This window comes from Salvia hispanica, chromosome 1, assembly GCF_023119035.1.
Source record: "Salvia hispanica cultivar TCC Black 2014 chromosome 1, UniMelb_Shisp_WGS_1.0, whole genome shotgun sequence".
Taxonomy (NCBI): Eukaryota; Viridiplantae; Streptophyta; class Magnoliopsida; order Lamiales; family Lamiaceae; genus Salvia; species Salvia hispanica.
In genome coordinates, this window is record NC_062965.1 from 28,203,808 (window position 1) to 28,229,693 (window position 25,886).

General features: G+C 38.3%; 7 protein-coding genes across 10 annotated transcripts; 5 read left to right on the top strand and 2 right to left on the bottom strand.

Moving 5' to 3' along the window:
* The first annotated feature begins 1,940 nt into the window (after positions 1-1,940).
* LOC125201628 lies at positions 1,941-4,176 on the top strand. Its single transcript, XM_048099817.1, has 3 exons — positions 1,941-2,067; positions 2,451-2,674; positions 3,541-4,176. The coding sequence occupies exons 2-3, from the start codon at positions 2,469-2,471 to the stop codon at positions 4,106-4,108; spliced, it is 774 nt and encodes a 257-aa protein (XP_047955774.1). The 5' UTR covers positions 1,941-2,067; positions 2,451-2,468; the 3' UTR covers positions 4,109-4,176.
* Positions 4,177-4,983: 807 nt separating this feature from the next.
* On the top strand, positions 4,984-7,739 carry LOC125201683. 2 transcript variants are annotated; one of them, XR_007172957.1, is made up of 6 exons: positions 4,984-5,196; positions 6,765-6,935; positions 7,035-7,124; positions 7,202-7,321; positions 7,403-7,471; positions 7,612-7,739. XR_007172957.1 is itself a non-coding variant. In XM_048099898.1 (5 exons), the coding sequence occupies exons 1-5, from the start codon at positions 5,011-5,013 to the stop codon at positions 7,415-7,417; spliced, it is 582 nt and encodes a 193-aa protein (XP_047955855.1). In that variant the 5' UTR covers positions 4,984-5,010; the 3' UTR covers positions 7,418-7,739. The 2 variants fall into 2 exon arrangements, 1 of the variants encoding a protein (XP_047955855.1); XM_048099898.1 differs by having other exon boundaries at positions 7,403-7,739.
* Positions 7,740-9,326: 1,587 nt separating this feature from the next.
* Positions 9,327-11,841, top strand: LOC125200760 (exocyst complex component EXO70B1-like). 2 transcript variants are annotated; one of them, XM_048098521.1, is made up of 2 exons: positions 9,327-11,397; positions 11,692-11,841. In XM_048098521.1, the coding sequence occupies exon 1, from the start codon at positions 9,424-9,426 to the stop codon at positions 11,374-11,376; it is 1,953 nt and encodes a 650-aa protein (XP_047954478.1). In that variant the 5' UTR covers positions 9,327-9,423; the 3' UTR covers positions 11,377-11,397; positions 11,692-11,841. The 2 variants fall into 2 exon arrangements, with proteins under 2 accessions (XP_047954478.1, XP_047954476.1); XM_048098519.1 differs by having other exon boundaries at positions 11,704-11,841.
* A 756-nt stretch (positions 11,842-12,597) lies between these two features.
* LOC125202611 (SNF1-related protein kinase regulatory subunit gamma-1-like) lies at positions 12,598-15,139 on the bottom strand. The gene is made up of 6 exons (XM_048101056.1): positions 14,839-15,139; positions 14,099-14,271; positions 13,812-14,012; positions 13,440-13,715; positions 13,210-13,373; positions 12,598-13,116 (listed from the first exon to the last, which is right to left on the bottom strand). Exons 1-6 carry the CDS (start codon positions 15,005-15,007, stop codon positions 12,816-12,818), a joined length of 1,284 nt encoding a protein of 427 aa, XP_047957013.1. The 5' UTR covers positions 15,008-15,139; the 3' UTR covers positions 12,598-12,815.
* Positions 15,140-16,406: 1,267 nt separating this feature from the next.
* Positions 16,407-18,312, top strand: LOC125202106 (11-beta-hydroxysteroid dehydrogenase A-like). Its single transcript, XM_048100454.1, has 6 exons — positions 16,407-16,599; positions 16,740-16,932; positions 17,013-17,098; positions 17,394-17,525; positions 17,623-17,787; positions 17,864-18,312. Exons 1-6 carry the CDS (start codon positions 16,429-16,431, stop codon positions 18,152-18,154), a joined length of 1,038 nt encoding a protein of 345 aa, XP_047956411.1. The 5' UTR covers positions 16,407-16,428; the 3' UTR covers positions 18,155-18,312.
* LOC125202097 (recQ-mediated genome instability protein 1) lies at positions 17,780-21,983 on the bottom strand. Of its 2 annotated transcripts, none has more exons than XM_048100442.1 (11): positions 21,355-21,983; positions 20,997-21,167; positions 20,737-20,882; positions 19,931-20,067; positions 19,675-19,830; positions 19,413-19,574; positions 19,075-19,313; positions 18,747-18,857; positions 18,562-18,681; positions 18,303-18,481; positions 17,780-18,150 (listed from the first exon to the last, which is right to left on the bottom strand). In XM_048100442.1, exons 1-10 carry the CDS (start codon positions 21,946-21,948, stop codon positions 18,332-18,334), a joined length of 1,986 nt encoding a protein of 661 aa, XP_047956399.1. In that variant the 5' UTR covers positions 21,949-21,983; the 3' UTR covers positions 17,780-18,150; positions 18,303-18,331. The 2 variants fall into 2 exon arrangements, with proteins under 2 accessions (XP_047956399.1, XP_047956394.1); XM_048100437.1 differs by having other exon boundaries at positions 19,675-19,839.
* A 1,104-nt stretch (positions 21,984-23,087) lies between these two features.
* On the top strand, positions 23,088-24,457 carry LOC125193237 (protein FAR-RED IMPAIRED RESPONSE 1-like). The gene is made up of 3 exons (XM_048091003.1): positions 23,088-23,196; positions 23,884-24,002; positions 24,098-24,457. Exons 1-3 carry the CDS (start codon positions 23,088-23,090, stop codon positions 24,455-24,457), a joined length of 588 nt encoding a protein of 195 aa, XP_047946960.1.
* The last annotated feature ends 1,429 nt before the right edge of the window (positions 24,458-25,886 follow it).

The window sequence follows — 25,886 nt, forward strand, 5'->3', positions numbered from 1 at the left end:
CACTATTGAAATTGTTGTTTCTGCTGAAACAATCATTTTTCTTTTGACTGTATAGAACTATGACCACATCACTATGTAATGGAAAATCTCTTGGGATTTTTGCTGTTGCTCCAGGATTTGAAAATTCAAAATATATACTCCATGTAGCCACATTTCATATTACATGGTCATACTAGTAAGACCATCTTCAACTGCACACTAAAACTCATTTTTGGTGTGGATAATTTCTCTAACCATACACCAAACTCAAACCCATTTTTGGGTTTTTCAATAGAATAACACCAAATATGGTGTTTACGCCAAAATTTTGTTAGATAAATACTCAAAAATGGTATAAACTTAAAGATGGTATAAATGGTTGGAGTAAAACTACTTTTTGGTGTGACATACACTTAAAAATGGATTTGAGTTTGGCGTAAATGACTGGAGATGGCCTAAGTACTCATTTTAGATTTATACTAAAACAATCTCAAAACACTGCATTAAAGGATTTTGAGATCAACATTTAAAGTAAATTAATTATTTAAAGTAATAAATATTAATTTTCAATTAAAAAAAACTCAAATGTGAAAGGAAACTATTTTTATTGAAAATCAAGATTTCTCATTGTAGGAAATCAGATATTAACAAATTAATAGCGATGCTTGTACTAATTGAAATATTACCACTATTTAAAATAAATTAGTTGTATTTTTAAAACATATTTGACACTTTATAATATTAATAAACTATTATGAATCATAGTTTAAAGAAATACTTAGAAAAGGAAGAGAGTATATCGGCATGTAAGTTACAGTAATGCCCTGAAAATGGGTCTGATCGAAATATGCTAGAAATTTATTTTAATAATTATGTGTGTTGTTTCTAATTAGAGTACTTTGAAAAAATAAGTTTCGAATGAAATAAGAGTATAGAGTAAAGGCCAAATTGGTTCTGGATATATGATCGTTTTATCTTTTTGGTCCTAAACATTATCTTTTGGATTTTTTGGTCCTGCACATATGAAAATTTGATCATTTTGGTCTTGGACTAACTATTCCGTTAAAAACTTAACGGTCAACGGATTTAATCTAGATTTTGACAAAATTAGACTTTTAATTCTAATTTTTAACTCCCTAATTAAATCTCTAATTATTCCCTAATTAATATCAACCCTCCCCAACACCCTCCATCGTCTCCATCCACGTCGACTCCGACGTCATGTCCCTCGACGGCTGCCACCCCCTCGTGACGGAGGCCGAAGTCAAAGAAGACAGAAACTCCACGTCTCCGTATGAAAATCCAACGCCTCCAGATCCGACATCTTCTCCAGACGCTCCATGGGATTCTCCTCCAACACCCCCCGCCCCTCCAATCTCACCAACACCGAGATCTACTCCCTCCAATCCTCCCGAAACCCCACCCGAGAGGCTCCAGCTTCAACCACACCGTTTCTACTCCATGATGGCCCACCGCAACTCCAACTTCGGCGCCGGCGAGGCTTTACCTTCCCGTGGCCCCACCCCTCACCCTTCCAATTTTGACGAGGAGACTGGTAATAATATTATTAATAACAACAATAGCAAAATTAGATTCCATCACGGAGCCGCTGACTAGACTGTTAAATGAATATCTACTAATTTTAATTAGAGAATTAATTAGGGAGTAAAAAATCAGAATTAAAAGTCTGATTTAGTAAAAATATGGATTAAATCCGTTGATCGTTGAGTTTTTAACGGAATAGTTAGTCCAGGACCAAAATGATCAAATTTTCATATATTCAGGACCAGAAAATGCAAAAGATAATGTTTAGGGCAAAAAGGTAAAACGGTCATATGTTCAGGACTAATTTTGGCCTTTACTCTATATAGAGTCGTTATCGTTGGGCCTGAATGAGTTTTGAATGAGAAGCCCAAGATAGAAAAAGCCCTTTTAAATTCTACATCACATTTACCGTTTTCCTTCTCCTTCACAAATTACTCTCGCCGGTGTTCTCCAACGCCTCTGCCTCTTCCTGTATCACTACTTCTCCATCCTACATGAAGAATATTTGAAAGCTTGAAGCTCCACACCCATTGCCAAACATTGGTAACAATTTTGTATATACCTTATTCCTCTTGTATACTAACATTGAACTGAATTGAAAATTCAAATACTAAAGTAGGTGAAATTTTTTCTTGAATTGAGCTAGCGAAGGGGGGCGATAGTTTATGACTTCATAGTAATTGGCTTTATGTAATGCTCAAATTTGTCTGGTAGAATTGTTTTGAATTTATGACTACAATTGGGGGTATTTCTACCTCTCCAAATATTATGAGCTCGAATTGGGATTGGATTATGTGATGCTCTCAAACTTGTCTGCAAGAGTTCCAACTCTCACTTCTCCAAATATTCATGATTGCAAAATTGTGCAAGAGTTCATGACTCAGCCAGTCTTTTTTTTTTTTTTTTTTCTTCTCACCGGATAAAAGACACGGCAACGCGGTTCCATGACGCTGAGAGAAGAATCGGCTCGTAAAAGACACGGCAACATAAATGCCAAAACCATGTGCAAGATCGACCATCTGAAAGAAGTAGCATTGTGGGCGGCCGATGCCTCTGTTCCTTCCCTCGCCGCTTACTTCGGGGAGCGCCTCTCTGCCACCAACGAAGCACTGGGTGTTCGGGGCGACCCTGCTTTATTTGTCTGCGAAAGGTTAAGCCTTTACTGGTTTATTATGCTATAGCGTGGAGTGGATTGCAAAATTTTATCTTGTTCACGGTTGGTATTATGTCTGTTTAGTTGATTAATATGCATTTAGTTAGCATTTAATTTTTGAGGATTAGCTTAATAACTTATCTAATTTGAACTACTTTTGCTTATTCATATGCCATTGAAAGGGTAGAATTGGAGAAAATCATCGGTTATTTACATCTTCTCATTGAAAGGCTAGGATTAGAGAAGTCAAGCAATTAGTTGTGCTTTAAAAACAAGAGATACTTGTGTTGCTAACTTGAGTGACTTGTTTAATGCTTCATATGGGAGCCTAACTCGTGTTGCAAAGATTGAGCATGGCAGAATCTAAAAAGTTGAGAGTGGTGAGAAGAAGATTTTAACACAGCAGCAAATGTAGTAAAAACAGTTCCAACTTTCTGTAATTTGAGCTCCATAATTTGCTAAAGTAACTTGGTTTTTTTGTTCATTCAACTTGTGACACTCCTGTGTTTCTACTTGATAGATTCATGTGTTTCTTTAAGTTTGCAGCATTGTTTGGGAGATAATACTATACTATGGTGGTATTCGGTTGCTATGACTCATTATCATATGATTATCCATCTAGGATTAAGTTGTGAGATTCAATCTCATAAACCTAACATAATACATTATTACATAATCGATAATGGGATATAATCTTTCAAACCGAACGGACCCTATATGGATAACTGGTTGACTATTCAAGTATGCTATTGCTTTTTAAGTTAGTCAGAGGTGTTCATCTTTCTCCTACTTCTTCCCTTGGACTGTTTCTGCATACATTTGAAATCGACTGATGAGGTTTTGAACGCTTTGTTGTTCAACAGATGTGAATCTATTCTGCAACCCGGTAACAATTGCAGTGTTCGGATTGAGAATAACAAGTCAAAAGGGAGGCATAGGCGAAAGAGATCGAAGATTATAGTGCAGAACAATATTGTTTACAGATGTCACTTTTGTTCTCATCAAAATACGATGAGAGGAACACCGAATGGCTATGTCAAAGAGATACGTCCGCCAAAGCCTAAACCAGCACCGGGCTTAAAGAAAGTGCGGGAGAACCACCCTAGCTCGGAAAACGCTACAACTACTGTCGAGTGCAGTGGTTTGTTGCCTTTAGATGGACAGGATCTTGAAGGAAGCTCTCTGGCCACTCCACTGTCGAAAAGTGGTCTTTCTTTATTGGATTCAAAGCGGAGGAAAAGAAATAGACCCGGTGCAAAGAAAGCCGATGAACCTCAAATCAGCCTGGGTGCAGCAGATACGGAGAAGAGCACTCAAGCTTCGAGTAAGAGAAGGAAGAGGACGTGGACGAGTCTGAAGGAGATTGCTGAGAGTAGTGGCCAAGATGTTGGCAAGAAATTCACAAACTCATCTGTACCATTCTCTATTTAAGATTGCACAATGTGAGAGCTGTAGTCAACTGTAAAATATAGTTAACGAATTAAATATTTATTAGGATATATTAAATGAATTATAGTTAAAGAATAATACTCGAAGTAATAAAATACTATAAACACCTAATGCATGTATGTACTATACTGTATTTTATAGGGGAATACACTGCTGTAATGTATCAAATGAATACAGTAAAGAAACGAGTCATAATTATGTATTATCGTCACAATGAATTTTAGAAATGCTACTATAAATCAATATCCGCGCAATGCATGTGGAAAACGATATTCATATTAGTGAATTGGTTACATACAGAAAATAAAATTTTAAAGTCTCACCTATTATTCTCTATCTTATTTATTATATAATCATTTGATCAACTAATACAATTTTCTTAAATTCAGAGTCGAAAAGAAATGTATCACATATGGAATATTTATCATGTACTCCCTCCGTTACAATATACAATTGAAATAAGAATGAATTACATAGGACTTGACTTGCATGCCTAGCATTCGTAATCCCTAAAAGAATATCATCGAAGGTCCATTAATTAAAAGAAATTTTGCTTTTTTGAAACTTTTTCAGACCATAGTAACATTTTAAAAACCATCCCGTCTTTTTATTTTGATTTTTCGTATGTAATTGCAAATTTTTTCCTATTTAGGTTTTCAATAGCCCTTATGGAATTCCAAGTAATTCAATGGCTTAATGCAATTAGCGTCCGTTAGTTTTTTTAGTTTTTTTAACGAAATCGTAAAAAAAAAAAAAAACTACTTCATCGATATTTATGGATCTGTTTTTCAAAAAGGGAATATTTTAGATATAATTAAAACCAAAACTGACCTTTAAAAAAACAGTGTAATATTTGGAAGAGAAGACAGTAGGCGAAGAGGAGAATGGGAGATGGAAAGAATCACAGTATGTGGGGTCATCTACCGCTACTGGTGAGAGCTAGCTCCAAGGAATCCGTGGAATACATACTCCAAGCTCTCTGGCGCACCCGACTCACCGGTCTCGACGCCACCGACCGTCGAATCTTTCGCGATATTCTTCAACTCTCCGACGACTCCGACCTCGACCCCGTCAGTAATCCCCTATTCTACATTTTTCGCCTTGCCGATTTCCTCATTAATTTTCACTATATGCCTTGAATGCTCAATCCCAATCGTGTATACATATGCCTACAAACTACAAAGTGATGCTGTTCGTTTTTTATAAGACGAATTTGATTCTAGGGCAGTAGAAGAGCTGGTTTATAGTTGTTGCTGCTGAATTGAAATAATAGGGGATTGGTTTCGGGCGGGGGAATAGCTAGTGTTATCGTCATTGCTACACTGTTGTTGAGATTGAAAAACGGTCAAATTCAAAGGGGAAATACCAGTCCTAGCCTGTTTGGGTAGGTTTAATTCTGGTAATGCTAGGCGCTGGTGCATGTTGTAGAGGAGGGAGGAGAAATAATTAGAAATATTGAATATGCTTTATTATGAGAAACACATGTGTTTTCTAGAATGGTTATGCAAATAGTGTTGTTGTAGGTATGCAAAACAAAACTCGCTGCTACGACTCATATACCTCTCTTTAACATGAAGATGCTATGCTGTCGCTTTTTCATTGGATTTTATTGGGACTCATGTGTTCATTTTTAGTTCTTTATAACTTAGCTTAATAGAGTGTCTTTAGACTCTGTATACTGCTTGATTGAGCCATTTGAGACTTCTCCTAGTGTGTGTGTCATCATCTGATGAGCTATTCGACAACATAGCATATGAATGGCATTGGACATCACGGTCAGAACTGTTTCAAATATAATTTTAGTGGGTAGCTTAGCAGACTATACCTCCTTTTGGATTATTCCAGATTGATTACTTCAATTGTGTGGTTGCTTTGTAAAGGTGGTGCCTTTTTTTTGGTGTAAGGGTTTCTCTGTGGAAAAGGGTAAATGTTACTCCTAGTAATTATGGCTTGCAAGATAACAGATATGATGGCTAGTTGAACAAATTTTGAGCCATTGGAAATCATTATCTAAAATTTTGCTTTAATTCTTTCTTCCCACATTACTTAAATCAATCCTCTAATACCTCGAAATTCTAGTGTTTCATGGGTTTCATGGGTGAGAATTCTGAATTCCAATTATTGTTTGTCTCGAATTGGTGTGTGTGTTCTGTAGGAGTGTCTGGAGGCTCGGGAGGTATACTTTCTTAACTGCCATTCTGTGAGTCTCTCTGCTTCTGGAGCTCACTGAGATGGATCTTGTATGGTATCCCCCAGTTTTAGCTTGGACCTTTTAATGATTGATGTAGGGAAGTTCTTGGGAGGCAGAGGTAATGGTTTGTAAATGGCATGTTTCCCATTTCATGCTAGTGTGTGTGGCTTCAAGGAAAGTGAAAAGTATTTGAGGATAAAGATGTTGCTAGGATAGAGTTAAGTTTGGGTGTCTTTAAGGCTGCAAAGGCATAAAGATTTCAGGCATATATGTGAAATGTAGATATATTTCAAGCATCGAGCGTGGGGTGTTTTTATTGTGTATAGTTATACTGGATATCTTGCCCACTCATTGTAGACATTTTGATTGTGAAATAGTAGTAAATTGTATTTTGTCTTATCCAAAAACTCAAATAAAAATAAGTTGATGGATAGTGTGTTACTGCAGCTATTAGTGTGTCTACGAGTATTGATCCGGAGGTGTGTTTATGACAATGTTAATAAAGACGAGATTCATAAATTGTTCCCTGCTGAAGTTCTGCCCGAACTGCAAAGACTATTGACACTTCTACTGCAAAAATTCCAAAGGGAGTGGCGACAGGATATTTCAAAAGACCAGGTGAGAATTCTTGCATTCATAGTAAAACTAGAGAGAGTGAAGTGCAAATTACTTAAGCGAAATGCTCATATGTGACCAACATTCCTTTCATTCGGTTAGTTCATCTTGCCCCGGCAAAAGTCAATGACCTGGAACATGGCAAATCAAAGTGGGGAACAAACAGGGCCTGCTGCAGTTATGAACTTGCAGGTATGATTTTGCTTGCATATGAGATGAACTGCTGATTCTTGCAACATCATTCTGAAGTCCTACTATGCTTTTTCCAGCTTCACAGTGATGCTCAACCAGGTATGGGTGAACGAGACGTTAAATTCCTATTGGCGAAAGACACTATGGAAATGATGTTGAAGTCCATGTACAGTATACGAGACGAGCTATCTGAACCTGTAAGTGCAATTGCATTTTTTTCCGGGTTTATATTCATGTCCAATGTACTATCATCCCTCAAACCCGTCTTCTCATGTCAGGACGAAACTCCATAACGACACTTAGTCCAGGATTAACGTGGTTCAGCTCTAATAGCAGTCATTAGAAAGGTAAATGTAGTTAGTTCTTCTGTCTGTTTCAGATTATCCTGATTCTGGCATATCTAGTATTGCCAATCCAGGCTCTTCCCTTCGTATTGGCTTCTTCTGCATACCCTTTTGTTTTTTTGGTTATAAGTTTGTATTGTTAGGTCGTTGACTACATCGTTGAGTTACGTTGACACAATGAAAAATCCGAACATCGGTCTTCAGAAAGCTGTTTATTTGTTCATCTACTTGTTTGTACTACTTGATCATCGAGACTATTTTGTTTTATTCATCTTGATCCTATCATTTCAATCATCTTGATCCTATCATTTCATCTACTTGTTGATGTTGATCCTATTATTTCTATAATGTGTTAATGATGTGATACTATCACACACCTCACCTCACTAAAATTATTTTTCTGAGTTTATCATATTCATACAGAATAGTAGCCACATCACACACATCATAATCCACGTGGCATTATTTATTTTTTCTATTCAAGGCATGTTTTGAGCAAATATGTATTCTTATCAATATGGATGATACATTGATACTCAAATCTCCATTTCAAAGTTAACAATCCTAATTAGGTTTAAAAGTTGAGCCAACAAACTTCCCTTATAATCATAAATTGATAGTCAACTATCACAATAATATCAAATCATGACACACAACAACCAGATAATATTATGAAATAATAGGATCAGCACTAAATAATTTCCATATCGTCATGTTTATGCTTGCTCAAAATTCTATTTAGTGGTACGTCAGTTTCTTCTTCTTCTTTGACCGTCATAAATCAAAATTAGTATACATACGTGCAGGGGACTATTTGAAAATAAAACCATGTTATTTTGAGAAAAATAAAATAAAATATATTAATAAAATGATTTAACATGCCCACAAGAATAGAAACTAATAATATTTAAAAATATTGGTGACTTCATTCTACACTAATCACTCTTTTTTTGTGTAAGTGTAAATCTATGCATCCATCATTGCATACGCGATAATTAATGAGCAGGAACCAATTAGATGGTGTGAAACTGTGATTATTCCTTTAATTTGAACTCGTGAAGTTTGAAAATAAGTACTAGTAATGTGTAATAAGATTAAAATATTCATTCAAATCGGTATGTTCAGAAACAAGATGGATTGAAAATAATCGTGGTCAGTTCTGCTGAAAAGTCAGCTACAAAAACTAAAAATTATAATAATGCATAACACGAGTTTACAAACACATAAGATTGAATAATTAGGTATATAGAAATGTTATCATATGATTGTGTCAAGATTTATGTCGAAATATATAAATGTGAAACTGAATTAAATTCGTTGAAAAGTCAACGCCTTCATGAACGTGATGGCTCATGCAAATTAAATAATTAATTAATGTTTTTTTACTGTTTTTAGAAAAGAAAATTAACTTTCATACATTCGATCGTCAAATATTTCGTAATCCAAAATACTGATCTTGCATAAAAATAAATTTGTTTTTTATATTCGATTGACTCGCCAATATTAGTATTTATTCATTCACTAAAATTCATTATTTTCTGTAATGCCTAACAATAATTAATTTACTTTCATTCGACTATTTTTAGTGAATTTAGATCGTACTAGTATGTGAAAAAAGAAAGGAAATAAGATCATAATCAAATTATTTTAGGCAAGGGAACCTAATGAGATCATTTGAGAACCTAGTTCTAACATAATAAAGAATCAAATCGAATTTGATTCCACTAATTTTAAATTCCAAAAATAAACTTTAATTAATTTCTCAATTTCAATTTCAATTTCAATTTCAATTTCAATTTCAATTTCAATTTCTCAACTAAGTCAATTCCCCAAACAAGGCAACCTCTCACCTTCCTAATACTACCTCCCGATAAAAGGGACTCCATTTCCCCCCAATTTCTGTGCCCTAATTCCTCGATCAATTTCACACACTCAATTCGGAAGCACTGAAGCAGATGGCGGCGGCAATCGGAGGCGAGGACAAGGTGCTGGCCACCGCGCAGCGGATCGTGCAGTCACTCGGCAACACCTCCGACACCGACGATATGCTTCTGATCTTCTCCGCCTTCGACAACCGCCTCTCCACTCTCTCCTCCTTCGTCGAGAATCCTTCCTCCGCCGCCGGCGACGAGTCCTCCGCCACCCCTTCCCGATTCGACGATGCTGAGCGGATCATTTTGAGCCACGCCGATTCGTCCTCGTTTCCCGACAACTACTTGGATGCGGTCGATGAGATCATACAGTTGACCGAGGAGTTGAACCTGGGCACTTCCGACGCCAGCGAGGAGGTGATGGAACGTGCTGAGAACGCGCTGCAGCTCGCGATGACGCGGCTGGAGGACGAGTTCCGCCACGTGCTGATCCAGAACACCGTCCCCCTTGACACCGAGCGCCTCCACCGCTCAACGCTGTCTTCATCCGCCGCTGCAATCGCGATTGCTGCGACGGAGTTTTTCAATGGTGATGCGAGTGAGAGCCTTGAAGATGTCAGCAGCGGGCGTTATAGCAATCATAGCCATGGTAGGGGTGTGAGCTTTGGAGGGGACGATATGTCCCTTGAATTGATTCACCCCGATGCTTTGACTGAACTGGGAGTGATTGCTGATAGGATGATCCGATCTGGGTATGAGAAGGAATGCTGTCAGGTCTATTGTAGTGTTCGGCGTGATGCTCTAGAGGATTGTATGTCTATTCTTGGAGTAGAGAAATTGAGCATCGAGGAGGTTCAGAAGATTGATTGGAAATCGTTGGATGATAAGATGAAGAAATGGATTCAGGCAGTGAAAATAGTTGTTCGAGGTCTTTTATCGAGTGAAAAGCATTTATGCGAGCAGATTTTTGATGGGTCTGATTTGATTAAGGAAGTCTGTTTTCTAGAGACTGCAAAAGGTTGTGTGATGCAGCTATTGAATTTTGGTGAGGCGGTTGCGATTGGAAGGAGGTCCGTGGAGAAATTGTTTAGGTTTCTTGATATGTATGAAGCATTGGCCCAGGTTCTACCCAATTTGCAGGCATTATTTATGGATGAAGATGCAGGTGATATGGTGTGCAAGGAGGCTCAGGGTGTGTTGGATGGACTAGGAGAAGCTGCTATTGCGACTTTTGTGGAGTTTGAGAATGCAGTTCAGGGGGAAGCTTCAAGGAAGCCCATCCAGAATGCTGAGATTCATCCTCTTGCTCGATATGTAATGAACTATGCAAAGTTGCTTGGGGATTATCGTAATACTCTGAACTTATTATTGAAGAATTTGGATGCTGAGACGAGTGAGTCGGATAGGGGGAATTCTAATAATTCAGAGTTGGAAAGCATGTCCCCTTTTGCCCGTCGGTTGTCTGCCTTGATGATGTCTTTGGAATCGAATATTGAGGAGAAGTCAAAGGTGTATGAGGATGTTGCAATGCAATACATATTCTTGATGAACAACATACTTTACATTGTGCAAAAGGTGAAGGACTCAGAGCTGAGAAATCTTTTGGGTGATAATTGGATTAGGAAGCGGCGGGGATTGATCAGACAGCATGCCACACAGTACCTCAGAGCATCATGGACCAAGGTCTTATCTTGTTTGAAGGATGAAGGGATTGGTGGGGGCTCGAGTAATGCATCAAAGGTTGCTTTGAAGGAGAGGTTCAAGAATTTCAATGCTTGTTTTGAAGAAATCTATAGGGTTCAAACATCTTGGAAAGTCCCTGATCCTCAGCTTCGTGAAGAACTCAGGATATCCATTTCGGAAAAAGTGATTCCAGCTTATCGCTCATTCATGGGAAGGTTTGGGAGTCACCTGGAAAGTGGAAGGCATGCGGGAAAATACATCAAATATAATCCAGAGGATTTAGAGAATTATTTATTGGATTTATTTGAAGGAACGCCCCTTATCATCCACCATATGAGAAGAAAAAGTACATAAAACACAGATCTGTGGTTATAGGTATGGTTTCTGGCTTCTTCAAGAAGTAATGCAACTTTGACTTTCCGCTTGGTGTTGTAATCTTCTCCATAGGTTGGATGTACTGAACGCAATTTTTTTGTGAAATATCCACATCCTTCTACATGTAGTGTAATAATTTGTACATTTTACCTTGTCCTCTTTGTGGAACTAAATATGCCTTGTACTTATTTTGTGAAACCACATTTAGAGTTGGACTACATGATATTTGGGTATGACTTGTTCATTTTGGGCAATCTTTTAGTGTGTGAATATTGATGCTCACTTAACTCTCAGTCCCACTCTCAGGTTTGTTCATGCTGGATCATGGGACTGTCCTGGAATTACTAATTTGTGTGCTTCTTTCATGTTAAGATGTAGAGATGTCCAGACACTGTTTAGCAACCTGTGTCGTGTATTTTTCAAATTCTCTGCTTCATTTTCTTATTTCTGTCTACTAATAATTGCTGGTGGTCTGGGCATGGGAACTAGTATATTGACTGCTCTTTGTCTTAGGAAAAAGGTCAACTTGAATTATGATGAAAAAGTATCTAGGACATTTTATGACATCAATATGCTCAATTCCTTGGATGATTAGATTTGCATCATCTGCCTTTACTACTAAAGTGCGCAGTATGAATTCAGAAATTAGATCTTGATTAGCTGATTTGATCATTGTAGGAAAGGCTATTGTTTTAGAAATTTCTTCTATAGGATTCTAGTTCCTGATTTGTAATTAGTCTTTGTGGTTTGATTTTAAGATATGCTACCAGCCTTCTCTGCAAAGACTGCATATTACTTGTACACTCCTAATTTATGTCTAAACTTTAGGATTAGTGGGGGTAAGGAATGAGTATGGATGTGATGGTAGTGGGGGAACCACTTCTATTCCCCTAATAATAGTTGTGGAGATTTCCAGACAATGTAGAATCAAAGTCCTATTTAAGGTATTATTCCATCACACCACCCAGTCATTTCAGAACAATCTTGTTCTGTGGTACTCCATCATGTTTAAGCCATTGATCTTGAGTCCTTGACACATCCACTATTGAATCAGTGGTGTTAAGAGGTAGTGCATGATGAGTTAGTATCTTTCTACAATCACTTTGTAGGTTTCTATTCAAAGTGATTACTCATCAAAATAACCACCACCTTTTACATTGATCATATGGTTTTTGACATTTGTGGAGGGACCCTTTTCCATGTCACAAATGAAAAGACAAATATCGTTATTGCAATTTCTCAAGAGAGCAATGACAAAAGGTTCCATTTCCCCTATACAAAGAAACAGGAAAGAAAAAGCAATGGGGTTTAGCCTATTATTAGTCTCCCATCAAAACAGATATCATCAGCAAATCCACTCAGTTATTCTTCACCAAATCAAGTGCAATGTTGAGCCAAACATTACCATGTCGAGTTTGTTAGACCCTGCTATTGGGAGGCAGTGGCAAGACGCCATCGAAGAAGTCGCCAAAGTAGCCACGAGGCTCGTGCACCAGCTTGGAGATGATGTCTCGTAGAGTGATGACTCCTTCGAGCTCCCCACCTTCTTCCTCCACCACATAGATGCGATGAATCTTCTTTTCATCCAGCTTCGCGATGATATCCTTCAGCGTGTCGTTTCTGCGACATGTAACCATCCGACTCAGGAGAGGCGTTGTCCTCTGCTGCTCCTCCATGTAGCTTCTCACAGCCGTCAGGAAGTTCTTGGCAGTAATCGATCTGCACAAAAAACACCACTTACCTCTCACTGCGAAACCCCTAATAATACTAACTGAACTCCCATATTCTTCTGCTTATCATCATGAGACAGACCTGTATTCCTTGTAGATTCCAGGTGCAGTAAGAAGGAACTGTATGTCTCTAATGCTTATATTACCAACGGGCTTGCTATTGTCATCGCCAACCACAGGTACGCCTCCTACTCCGTTCTGTCTCATGAGTTTAAACGCCTGCAGCACAGGCTCGTCCTCGTGTACCTGCACATACATACCACTCAGAAAGCACTCATGCCGCATTGGATGTTATTATAGCCCCACCTTTACCTTTATCATGCTACTGGCCTTCATCAATGGAAGCCCCAATTCAGAGAGATTCTTGGAGCCCCAGCTTTCGAACCAGGGGAGGCCGGCACACTCTTGTAGCATGTGAATCACCGCACTCTGAGTGATTATGTTGTCGATCTTTGCTTCCCCCAGATCAACCACAGGGACGCTTTTCATTCTGTACTTGGATAGCAGCAAGAGCATTGTCAAGAACGAGTTGTTTTTCTGCAAGGCGAGAAACGGAGCCCAACGGAAAGACCCTGATATATCCCCAACCTGGTTACCAAACGAGCACACACACACGTATCTTAGGAAGAACGATCTGCAGACATAGGGTAAGTCTCTAAGACAGTAAGTCGGATAGTAAAAGACCTTCGTATTTTTGTACAGATCAGAAGCAGTGAGCGTCTCAAAGAATTTCCCACACGTTGCTGTGGGAGAGTCTGGGTTGATGCTTATATATCTCGGAGAAGACATCCCAGAGGCGGCTGCTGCTGCAACAGCAGGGCCAATGTCACGGTCCGGGCTATTCATAGCCGCCTCGAAAGGAGTGCCGCCTTCCACATTTTCAGACTGCAATACAAGTTCAATGCTACCTCATCTTACACATTGCATCTGATCATCATCACCCATCAAAATGCTGAAAAATGAATTCGAACCTGATGCAAAATCCACACAACAATGCCCGCAAATTCCACAATGCCGAGGTATCTGTCGATCCAACTGGCGTCGTCGGGCGCCATAAAGTCCACCACCGGAGCACTGAGAACTCTGTGCCCAGCAAGCAACTTGACTGCTTCTGCCACAGTTGTGTCTGACTTTATTTCAATAACTATCACACAAAAGATGCAAAGAATAAGGCCACAAAAATCAAACAATCAGCATTATTGTCTCCTTCACTCACTAGATGTCATAAAAGGAACCCTAAACCAATCCAAGAAACAATAAGCAACAGAGCTTCCAAAACATGTACTAATATCATATTTTGCGAGCCCATCCACCCACAAATTACCACATACATATCCAAACCTACAAGGTATGTAATTAGATATTCATCTTGATAGCCCAGATCAGCACATACAAAATCAAGCAAAGAAACAAGATGAATAAAAATCAAATCTTTACTCCAACCCACAAAACAAGAACAAGAAAAACAGCATCTGGGACATTAGAAATCAAAGCTAACAAACCATATTTGCAAGAATCCCCATCAACACACCAACCCACAAATTACCAATACAAATCAAACCTTTTAAGGTATGTAATCCAGTTATTCATCTTGATAGTCCAGATCAGCACATACATGAATAAAAATCAAATCTTTAGTCCAACCCATCAAACAAAACAAGAAGAAGAAGAAGAAGAAGAAATTCTGGGACATTAGAGATCAAATGGTTACATTCCGATGAAGGAGCAGTAGGGAAAGAAGAGACAGGGATGCTCTCAAAGCAAGCATTGAGCTTCTCAGTGGGACTCAGCTGAGGCTCCATCACATCCCACAAATCTTCCACCTGCATCCCCAGCTTCGCCTCTGGGCTTCTCGGCGTTTCACCCTCTTCCACTGCCATCTCTCCCCTCTCTCTTAAAAACTACACAGAGCTTGATCACCAATGAAGGATTGATCACTTTTATTAGCCACTAAAGAGTAACAGGAATAAAATTAGGTGTTGAAATGTTATCACTTTGTTTTGAAAGTTGACGCACACCCAAAAACCAATCATGCTGTATAATAAAATGGGAGTATTTGTATGCGGAGGAATCTTGTTCGGGTGCGGCGCGGTGCACGCTGGTTTCGTGGTCCGATGGTCAGGATGGGGTTGACCGGTGGTGACACGTGGCGGTCAAAGATGGAGACGGCTGAATCGGGTCGTTGTTTCATCTTTTCCATTCAACTCCTACTTTGAAGCCTTGGGCTATCCGGATCTCTATTTATAGCCACCACTTGTAATTATTTGATTCATTAATAATGTAATTTAAGTATGGTTTACTTTACTTTTTCTATTTTTCGATCATATCATATATATTATCGAGATCAATCCAAAGATAAGGTTTGATTGGAATCGTCTTATAGAGGGCGAATGATGAAGGTGTTTGTTATTGAAAATTGAATAAGATTATTAATAATATCATAATGTTGGTAAGTGTAAGTGTAATTGTAGTAGTAATATTTTGTGTGACAACATTTTCAATTATATGATTCCTTAAATCAAAACTTTGGATCTACTCATATACTATTACAGGAGTGAAGCAGTATTAATTAATAATTGGAAAGCATCATAAAAGTACGTATTAGTTTCCATAAAATATACTTCCTCCGTCCCACAAAGATTATCCCATTTCAATTTTTACCATTTTTGGTAGTAGACTCATATTCCACTAACTCATTCCTACTCACATTTTAGAGTAAAGGTCAAAATTGGTCTTTTACATATGACCAATTTACGTTTTTGGTCATAAATATTATCTTTAGGATTTTTTGGTCCTGAACATATGGTCATTTTACGTTTTTGGTCTTAAACATTATCTTTTGGATTTTTTGGTCTACGTTTTTTGTGATAAACATTATCTTTTGGATTTTTTGGTCCTAAACATATGAAAATTTGATCATTTTGATCCTGGACTAACTGTTCCGTTAAAAACTAATGGTCAACGGATTTAATCCTGATTTTGACCAAATTAAACTTTTAATTCTGATTTTTTACTCCCTAATTATTTTTATAAATATTCTTTTAATATTAGAATTAAATTAATATGTTTGGAGTAGTAACTAAGGTCGCGAGCATTCTCATAAGAGTCTCACAACCACTTTGTGCACTAGGTAGAAGTATTTACATTTGACTTGCCATCTGATGGTGACTTTAAAAGTTGTTAAGTTACTGAAAACTACAATAGCTGTCGACAGTGTGCATACGTGTCAATATAGATTCATGCTACCATTTCCTTCTTCAATCACAGATCACAATGCTTCACCGTTTCATTCACTTTCTCCATGGATTTGATCACCGGAACTCTCAACATCTTCACCGCCGCCGCATTCCTCTTCTTCCTTCCTCCCTACCTCGCTTTCAAATCCCTCAGCTACCTCTGCCGCTCCATCTTCCCCGAAAACGTCGCCGGAAAGGTCGTCGTCATCGCCGGAGCCTCTTCCGGCATCGGAGAGGTTTGTCATTACCCTTCTCTTCGTTTACTCCACATTAGTATGATATTTTCCGCTTTAAGCAAATGTCTCACGGTTTTGCACATTTTCTAATTCTCCGATATGAGAACCCAACAGTCATTTTAATGCATTTTTGTAAACAGCACATAGCCTATGAGTATGCCAAGAGGGGTGCGTTTCTGGTCATCGGGGCCAGGAGAGAGAATGCTCTGAGTGAAGTGGCCGAGAGAGCCTTCATGCTCGGGTCCCCTGGTGTCGTGCCTCTACAGATTGATGTCTCCGATGATCAAGAGTGTCGGAGATTGATCGAGGAGGCAATCAACCAATTTGGCCGATGTACGTAACTAACTATGTATGAACTGCTATCATGTTTTGATTTTGCATGAATATGATTTTTCTCAAATTAATTTGTTTAGTGGATCATCTTGTGGTGAGTGCCGGTGTTACTCCGGTTAGCATGTTTGAAGATACGTTTGAGGTTGACAACTTCTCACCGGCAATGGTAAATCCGTCAATCCTAGTTCTTTATTTGAAAATCCAACTATAATACTCCTTGTGCCCAACTGGGACACCGATTTATGCAGGATCATAACGAGGATGACCTCTTAGATAAAGAAAAAATAATAAAGTAGGAGATCAAAAAAATAAAATGATGTGTATTTTCATTTTTAGAAATAGATCATGTAAAAAGATTTCATTTTTTAAAGATGGGTGACCATCAATAGAACAAATCAAAAAGAAAAGTAAGCTATCTTTGATCTTCGTTGGGATAGAGAGAATAATATTTATGTTGACAGGATACAAACTTTTGGGGTGTGGTGTATGCGACTTACTATGGTGCTCCCTACTTGAGGATGACAAAGGGGAAGATGGTGGTGATCGCTTCTTCCACGAGCTGGCTCAATGCACCGAGGCTGAGCTTTTACAATGTCTAGTATCAAATGATATAATGTATCATTATACATATATTCATTATTTCACGTGCCTCTCTTCTTTATCTAAGCAATGCCCGATCATTGTTCACAGGCGAGTAAAGCTGCAGTGGTGAGTTTCTTAGAAACTGTGAGGGTAGAGGTTGCACCCGATATTGGGATCACAATCGTCACTCCCGGATTAACAGAATCCGAGGTCACAAAAGGCAAATTCCTTAACAAGGAAGGCAAAATGGTGGTAGACCAAGACATGAGGGATGTAAGGATATCTCATTATCATTAGCCAGTTTTCGAATATTTATCTTACATTGAGCAGTGAATTTGTTAAACTCCAGGTAGTGATGAGTGCTGTTCCAGTAGAGACGGTGGGACGATGTGCGGAGGCAGTTGTCAAGAGCGCGTGCCGTGGAGACAGATACTTGACATGGCCGCCCTGGATGGGGGCCACCTTCTTCGTCAAGGCGCTGTGCCCTGAGGCTGTCGACTGGTTCAACCATTGGTACCTGCTCACTGACCCTGGAGTTCCTCCCACACAAGCTATAAGCAAGAAAGTAGTAGACTTGCCCGGAATAAAGGACATCATGTGGCCAGATTCCATTCGATCCCCCACCATCAAGACTTACTGATCAAGAAGAGGATAATCCAGTTAGTACTACTTTACTTCTCTTTGAATCAAAATCTTAAGGGTAGTTAAGATTTGCAGCATAGAAACAGACAGTTGCAAATAATGTCACCAGCTGTAATTACTGTATGTATCTATATATATGCATGTACCTCTTGTTAATGTCTAGAGCTTATGGGGTTTAGGGTTTAGGGTTTAGGGGGACAGGGGTAGAAGTGAGCGACTTGACCCTCCCAAGAAGCAACCGAGCATCAGAGGTAGGACAGCCCTGGTCCATCTCCACGGCAACTGGGACGGGAGACTCTCTGCGCATCTCTACAAGCAATGTCCCCTGATAAACAATAAATCTTAAATTCAAGAAAGAGATATATTGTCAAGAGGAAGGGAATAGATACAAACTCAGAATTTGACCTCAAAATTAGCTAGAAATTTTTGAAATTCTTTTGCTGCCTCCTTGATCTGTTTGATTTCCGGAAACTCATAGGCCTTTGAAACCTCCTGAGTAGAATAACCAATTGCATTTCGTACAACCTAAAGGAGAAAACAATTAGACAGAAGTAACCATTTAGGAGGACAGTCATGAATGAATTACTCACATTGTGGTCGATGAGGATCTCAGAGATAAGACTGCCATCGTCGATATAAACACGAAGTTCAAAGGTAGACCTTCCTTTGAATTGAAATCCCTTGACACCAGTTATTATACACTGCAAAGGAAGCAGGTGATACACTTATGCTGAATATTCAAGCATAATTCATATGAAATCAAATGAAATCCATATAAGCACAAGCTCAAGATGAGAGTTTCCAAGTCTATAACTCTTTGTTTTCTTAGAAGATATGTCTATCTATGGTTGTTAAGTTGAGAAGAAGAGGAACTCTTAAATAATGTGGATAAAATTTGTAATCCAGCTATGATCATACCTTTATTTTTCCTCGAACAACAGATGTTTCATCATCAATAGCCGCATACTTTGCTGATAAACTAGCCAAATATATGAAAGGGGGTTCTTTATCTCCAGAAAGTATAAAATGCGGTTCCGGATTATCCACAGTAGATATATCATCAACATCCATGTGTATGGAAGATGTGTTAGCCTCGTCATCATCCATGCTGACAGGTGCATGAACATCCTCCTCAGGCATATAACTGGCAGGGGTGCCTGGGAGATTCGCATGATGGAGCAAGTTAATATCTTTCATAAGAAACTGAGCATTTCATGAGTCATACAACCAGAAATATGTACATTAGTTCAATATACCTTGCCTAGTCCCTCCTAAAGGTGTCAAAACTTCTGATGAGGGTTCATTAATATGCTGAGCAGTGGCGACAGATTGTGCACGCTGCAGTGCAGGCACGGTACTAGGCTGAGGATTACTTTGATACACAGGAACTTCAGTGTCTTGTCCGCGTCTGTCAGGGCCTATAGTATCATGGAAAAAAAATAGGAAAATCGTCCAAGCATTGGGAGATAGCTACAGGAAAAAGATATTCAGTTTTCTTATTATAGATTATAGAAGAACCTTGTCGTGAATGGGTAGTTATAGGAGGATCAGTATGCCCTTGAATTTCATCTTGTTCAGGTGGCCAGGGTGTATGTGAAGTGTTGGCCACAGCATCATTTCTATTAATTGGAGTAGCAAAGTCTTGTCTGTGCACATCATTGGTAGGTACACTAGCTGCATATCCTTTACAAGTTGGTAAGCAACAAGTAAGTGGACAAAAATATGAGAACCAGAACATAGGTCTGAGTTTGCAAGTCTGTTCAATATGCCATACCTTGCCTGCTTGTTTGCTGGGGAATTACATTCGTTGGGCGGTTATTATCTACATGCCCTGGAACTGCATCATTACTAGGAGGCCATGCAGCAAGTGTTGCCCTAGTTGTCAGAGGAACAACCTCCCCTGTCCTATTTCTGCATTTATTAAATATAGGTCATCTCCCAGTCATGGAGAGTTATCCAAAGCAACACAAAAGTTCTGAATTTACAGAGTTTATGTGGGTTATCAGATAAGAGTAGTAAATTTATTTGACCAATCCCACCCTTGAATTCTAAGGTTTAAATTTTACAAGCATCTTCGCAATTTAGAGTGCTGCTCAAGTTTGTAATACACTTTCAAACAATCCTAATGTGATGCAAACAATTCCTCTGTCATCAACAGTACCTTCTGTTACGGTATATACACTGAAAAAAACTTCAATTCATTCAGCCGAGGCAATTCTATTAGTATTTCTTACTTTAGGTATGTAACACAGAAGGTCAAGAATAGCTTAAATGAAACATGGAAAAGGGTAGACTACAGATGAATCAGATTATGCCAAAACTGTGGAAAATTAAATCTTCCAAACTCCGGTTGCAGAAATGCCCATCAGAAGGAACAATCAGCATGCAAATAAAAGCATAAGCCACAGATATATAGTTGCCTACATTCATCTCCTTCTGTTCTCTAGAAAATAGTGAGAACTTCAGCAAGAACAAAAGAAAGATTGCCAAGTCAAACTAAATGGCCAACTTTCATGTATGTAATACCATTCAATGGAGTTAAATGCAACAGATACTCAATTTTAAAATGTTCATCAGTACCTTCTTCCCCGAGGTGGCTTATTTACTTCTTCAACAAGCCTCTGTCGTGCAGCTTCCAACTCATCTACGGCTCCTCCCAACACCTCAATAACTTCAGGGACTAGCATCAAGAGCCCACGCCTAACATGTACATTACAAACAACTACCTGCAATTTTTTCATAATTTAATCAATTGCTACAACCTCCTACATATCTAATCATGAATGGATAAGCATATGCAGGACTGAAAACCATGAAACATAGAGAAGCATATGCACGACCTTCAGTCCTGCCGGCCCCAAAACTTGAAGATCTTTGATGGGTCGATATTCCATGCCAAACACACGTTGGATTCCGTCTGTCATGGACAGTTTAAGGCATCTCTTGATTCCCGGAGCAGCGTTTTGGTACCTCCCGCGAACAGGGTTGCTTATGTTTACTGCCTCATCCACCTACGTAAACATGCAATTAGCCCTAATAATGTCTAAAACCTCAGAATTAATTGTTTTCGCATTTGCCTATAATACAACCATCACTGATTTCTACAGTAAGTCCCACACGCATTCAATTCCAGTTTTAAACAGTGTTTATAATACCTCTTGATTAAAAAAATTGATGTAGAATTTGAGCGATTTTCACCTGAAGAACAAAAGGCCCCTTGAGATCAACCAAATGCAAGGTGTGCACATTCGGCGGAAGCACCCCTGCGCCGCAGAAATTCATGTCCGACCACAAAAACTGCTTAAAGCAAAGCTTAGCCTTCGATGAATCGTCCATTCTCTGAAACCCCGGAGTGGATGCCTGCAAACCTTGTAAACACGAATCCAGCCACTCTCCCCTAACACTGAGCCCTAGCCTCTTCAAAACCCCATCCACCGCCGGCGACTCCGACACTTGAAAATGACCGTGATTAGCGTTCGTGGCTTGAGGGAAGGCATTGTCACCGCCGGTAGAAACATCTTCCGGATCTTCGTCGGAGATATCAAGTGGAATCGGCTCGAATCGGTGGTTTCCTTGTGTGTGAGTGGCGGTGGGGGGTGCGGTGAAGGAATTGTTGCTGCCGGGAGTAGGATTTGCGGAGTTCAGTGTAACTGTTTGGAAATCGGAGTCGATGTCATCGGCGATGAGGTCGTCTTCGTCTAACCAGTGCTGTTGAGGCGGAGGAGGAGGGCGGAGGTTATCATCGTCGTCTTCGTCGGAGGAGGAGACTACAAGGAGGCGCCTTCTATTCATTTTTCACTTTCCCCCCAAATTTTGATTTTTGAGATACAAATTATAGGTTTCATCCGCAAATTCCGGCCACGCCCGGCAACCAATTTAAATTAATTTACTACTATTATCTTAAAGAAACTAAAAATAAAATAGAAATGAATAAATTTGGTCAAAAATTTGAGTAAAAATTCTATAGTCCATCCACACCAAGGTGGCAAAATGACTTGGTGTACCTCATCAATAAATCCTTGACAAATGGAAATAACAAGCCACCTCAATTAAACACCTACTCACTAAACTAACCGTTAAATCAAGCCATCCATTAATTTCATTATGGAAAGTGGGCAAAACTATTAAATATAGTGGTAATCACCAAATGTAATAATATGCGTGCCTAATATATATGAATATAACATAGGAGTATCTCTCTAATAATATAAAATATTCTTATGTCTATATAACATATCTCCCTCATAATAAACAAATATTCTTATCTGTACTGAACTGTCATTCCTTCTTTTTCATAATAATACAAAGAAGAAATCGCCACCACCATCCTTTTGAATTCCATGGGTAGGTCTTTCTCCCTTTTTATATTCTATATACGTCTTTCTTTATAATATACGGTGTATATGCGTATTTATTTGTTTAACTGCATAGCTAGTGAGATACTCCCTCCGTCCCTGATTAGGAGTCACACTTTGACCGGGACACGGGTTTTAAAAAATGTAAAGAAAAGTTGGTTGAAAAAGTTAGTGGAATGTGGGACCCATTTTTTTATATTGGTTTTATAATAAAATGTGAGTGAATTGAGATAGTGGAATGTGGGACCTACTTACTATTTATGGTAAAAATGAAGTATGACTCTTAATTGGGGACGGACCAAAATATAAAAGTGTGACTCTTAATCGAGGACGGAGGGAGTATGATATTGTTTATGTATTTAATAAATATTAAAAAATACTCTTTGTTCTTGATTTTATAATTGATATTCTTTTATTAATATAATAATTTCATTTTAATAGTATAAAGATAAGATAGTGAATCCTTTATTTGAATTAATTAGCAAATAGCAGAATTTTTGGTTCCGTAAATTTGTAGTATTAATTATACATGTTTTTTCTCTTATAGAAATTCCAGCTGATTCATACGTGCGGGTCATGGAGACTGAATTTATTTTCAAAGTTGGAATGATATTTGCAAATGAAGAAGAAGCATACAAGGCGTATAATGCACATGCATTCAACAAGGTATTCGGGATTAGAAAAGGTAAGAAAACCTATAACCGTAAAAATGAGCTTCGGGGATGTATGTTTCTATGCTGTTGTGAGGGATACTCAGAATTTGCCCCCTCAGATGACAGAAAAACTGAAAGATCGTTAAAAAGATGTGGGTGTACGGCTCGCATTAGATTTCATATCGAAGAAAATGTTTGGGAAGTGGTTGAATTTAGTGATTTCCATAATCATCCTTTTGTTGATGATAATCATAAGCATTTGATTAGATCATGTCGCAAGATTACGGAAACGAAGGGAAGCATTCTTAACACTATGGTGGATTCTGGGATAAAAGCTACAGATGCTTATTCTTACCTAACAAATGAAGCGGGGGGAGCACAAAATGTGGGGTTTGCTCTTCAGGATTGTAGAAATTTTTTACAATAAAAAAGGATGAACTTAATAAGTGCAGGAGATTGTCAAAGCCTTTTGAAACATTTACATTCTTTACAAGCTTCTGGAAGTAATCTATTCTACTCGTTCCAGGTAGATGACCAGAATAGAATGACTAATTTTTCCTGGTGCGGTGGTGCTTCACGAATAGATTATGATTGTTTTGGTGATGCTGTCATGTTTGATATGACGTATCGTACAAACAAGTATAACATGGTATGTGCGCCTTTTGTGGGGGTTAATAATCATTGGAAGAATGTTTTATTTGGTTGTGCTTTTATGCTAGATGAGACAATAACCTCATTTATTTGGGTGTTTGAGACGTTCATGGAGGCAATGGGAGGCAAGGCACCTAAAACAATTTTCACTGATCAAGATAGTGCAATGGCCAATGCTATTGGCAAGGTTTTCCCAACAGTTTTCATCGGTTATGTGTTTGGCATATCTCTAAAAATTCCACCCAACGTATTTCGCATCTTCTTTCGGATTCTCGGTTTAAGGCAAAATTCAATAAAATTTTGTATGAAGTTGAAATGGAGAATGAGATGGAGCAGCTTTGGAGAGATCTATGTGAAGAATGGAATGTTGGGGAAAATAAGTGGTTGTGTAATTTGTACTCGTTGCGTCATAAATGGTGCCCCGCGTTTAACCGTGCTAGTTTTTCGGCCGGCATAAGATCTACACAGAGAAGTGAAAGCACGAATAATGTTTTCAAACATTTGTCTTGTAAGACAATGACATTGACCGAGTTTGTTTATCACTATGAGAAGCAAGCAGAAAAGATGCGTGATAATCAAGTGGCCGATGATTTTGAATGTACTCGAGGGGTGCCAAGAATCGGTGTGGATTGTGGTATTTAGAGGCAAGCGGCACAAGTGTATACGTTGAAGATATTCAAAAAATTTCAAGTTGAGTATTTTCAAGGATTGTCATGGCATGTGACAAGTTCTAAGCATGAAGGCGGAGTTTACACTTACACCTTGAGGAGGGAATTAGGTCATGCAGAGCATTCTGTAAGTTTTGATTCAAGTAATGTTATCATCTCATGCACATGCAGGTTATTTGATTTATTGGGATGGTTATGTTGCCATGCATTGACGGTAATGAATAATCATTTGAATATGACTGCTATTCCTATGCAATACATACTAAAGAGGTGGACAAAATGTGCAAGACGAGAAGTTCATCGTAACGACGGTGGTTCATGCTCCTTCGATTTGACAATGTCAAGAACTTTTCATCTGAAGGAGTTGATGTGTCAATCTTTTGACGTTATGAGCTTAAGTGTACATGATGTTGAAACCGTTAAAATTGCAAAAAAGAAACTCCATGAGCTTGATATTGAGATTAGAAATTATGTCTCCTCGGTTTGTAAGAGCACAAACAACACCATGAGAAATCAGGATAATGATGTCCCTCAACATGCTTCAACTCAGATTTACATTCTTTCAAAAATATAATGAAAACTATAACTTAATATGCTAACAAAATATAAGTTATAGCTATAATTTCTATTTATATACATATCTATCGGGGCATGTTAGGGTGCCACCACTCCTTAAAATAACACCATACCACCATTCTTAGCCAATCATTTGTACACGTGGACGAATAATAAGCTGCCACGTGGCAAAAAATAAAAAAATTTGATAAAGACGGCCAGCAATTTGCTGGTCTTTATACAATAATTTTTCTTGTCCAGCAATATCCGACACACTATACAGCAATCTATAGATTGTTGTGTAGTATTTGTAATATTGTTGTGTAGCGTTTATAATATTGATGTATAAGTAGTGTCACGGTGTCACTTTAAGAGGAGTTGTCATTTTAACACAAACCCATATCTATATATGTATAAAACAAAAAAAAAGATAATACTCATAAAATTCCAAAATTGTAGTATTATCAAACAGAGAGTTGTAATAGGACGGTACAGTTTATTTTTTTAACATGAAAAGTAATGTATATGATTATTTTTTTATGTATAAAATATTAGTCCTATATTATAAGGCCAATCACATATAAATTGTAGTATACGGAACGCAAATTCTGATCACCATATTTAATAGTTTTGCCCACTTTCCATAATGAAATTAACGGATAGCTTGATTTAACCGTTAGATTAGTGAGTAGGTGTTTAATTGAGGTGGCATGTTATTTCCATTTGTCAAGGATTTATTGGTGAGGTACACCAAGTCATTATGCCACTTTGGTGTGGATGGACTATAGAATTTTTACTCCAGAAATTTGTGATTTATTTTGGCACTTTTCGCGATGCATGATAAACCA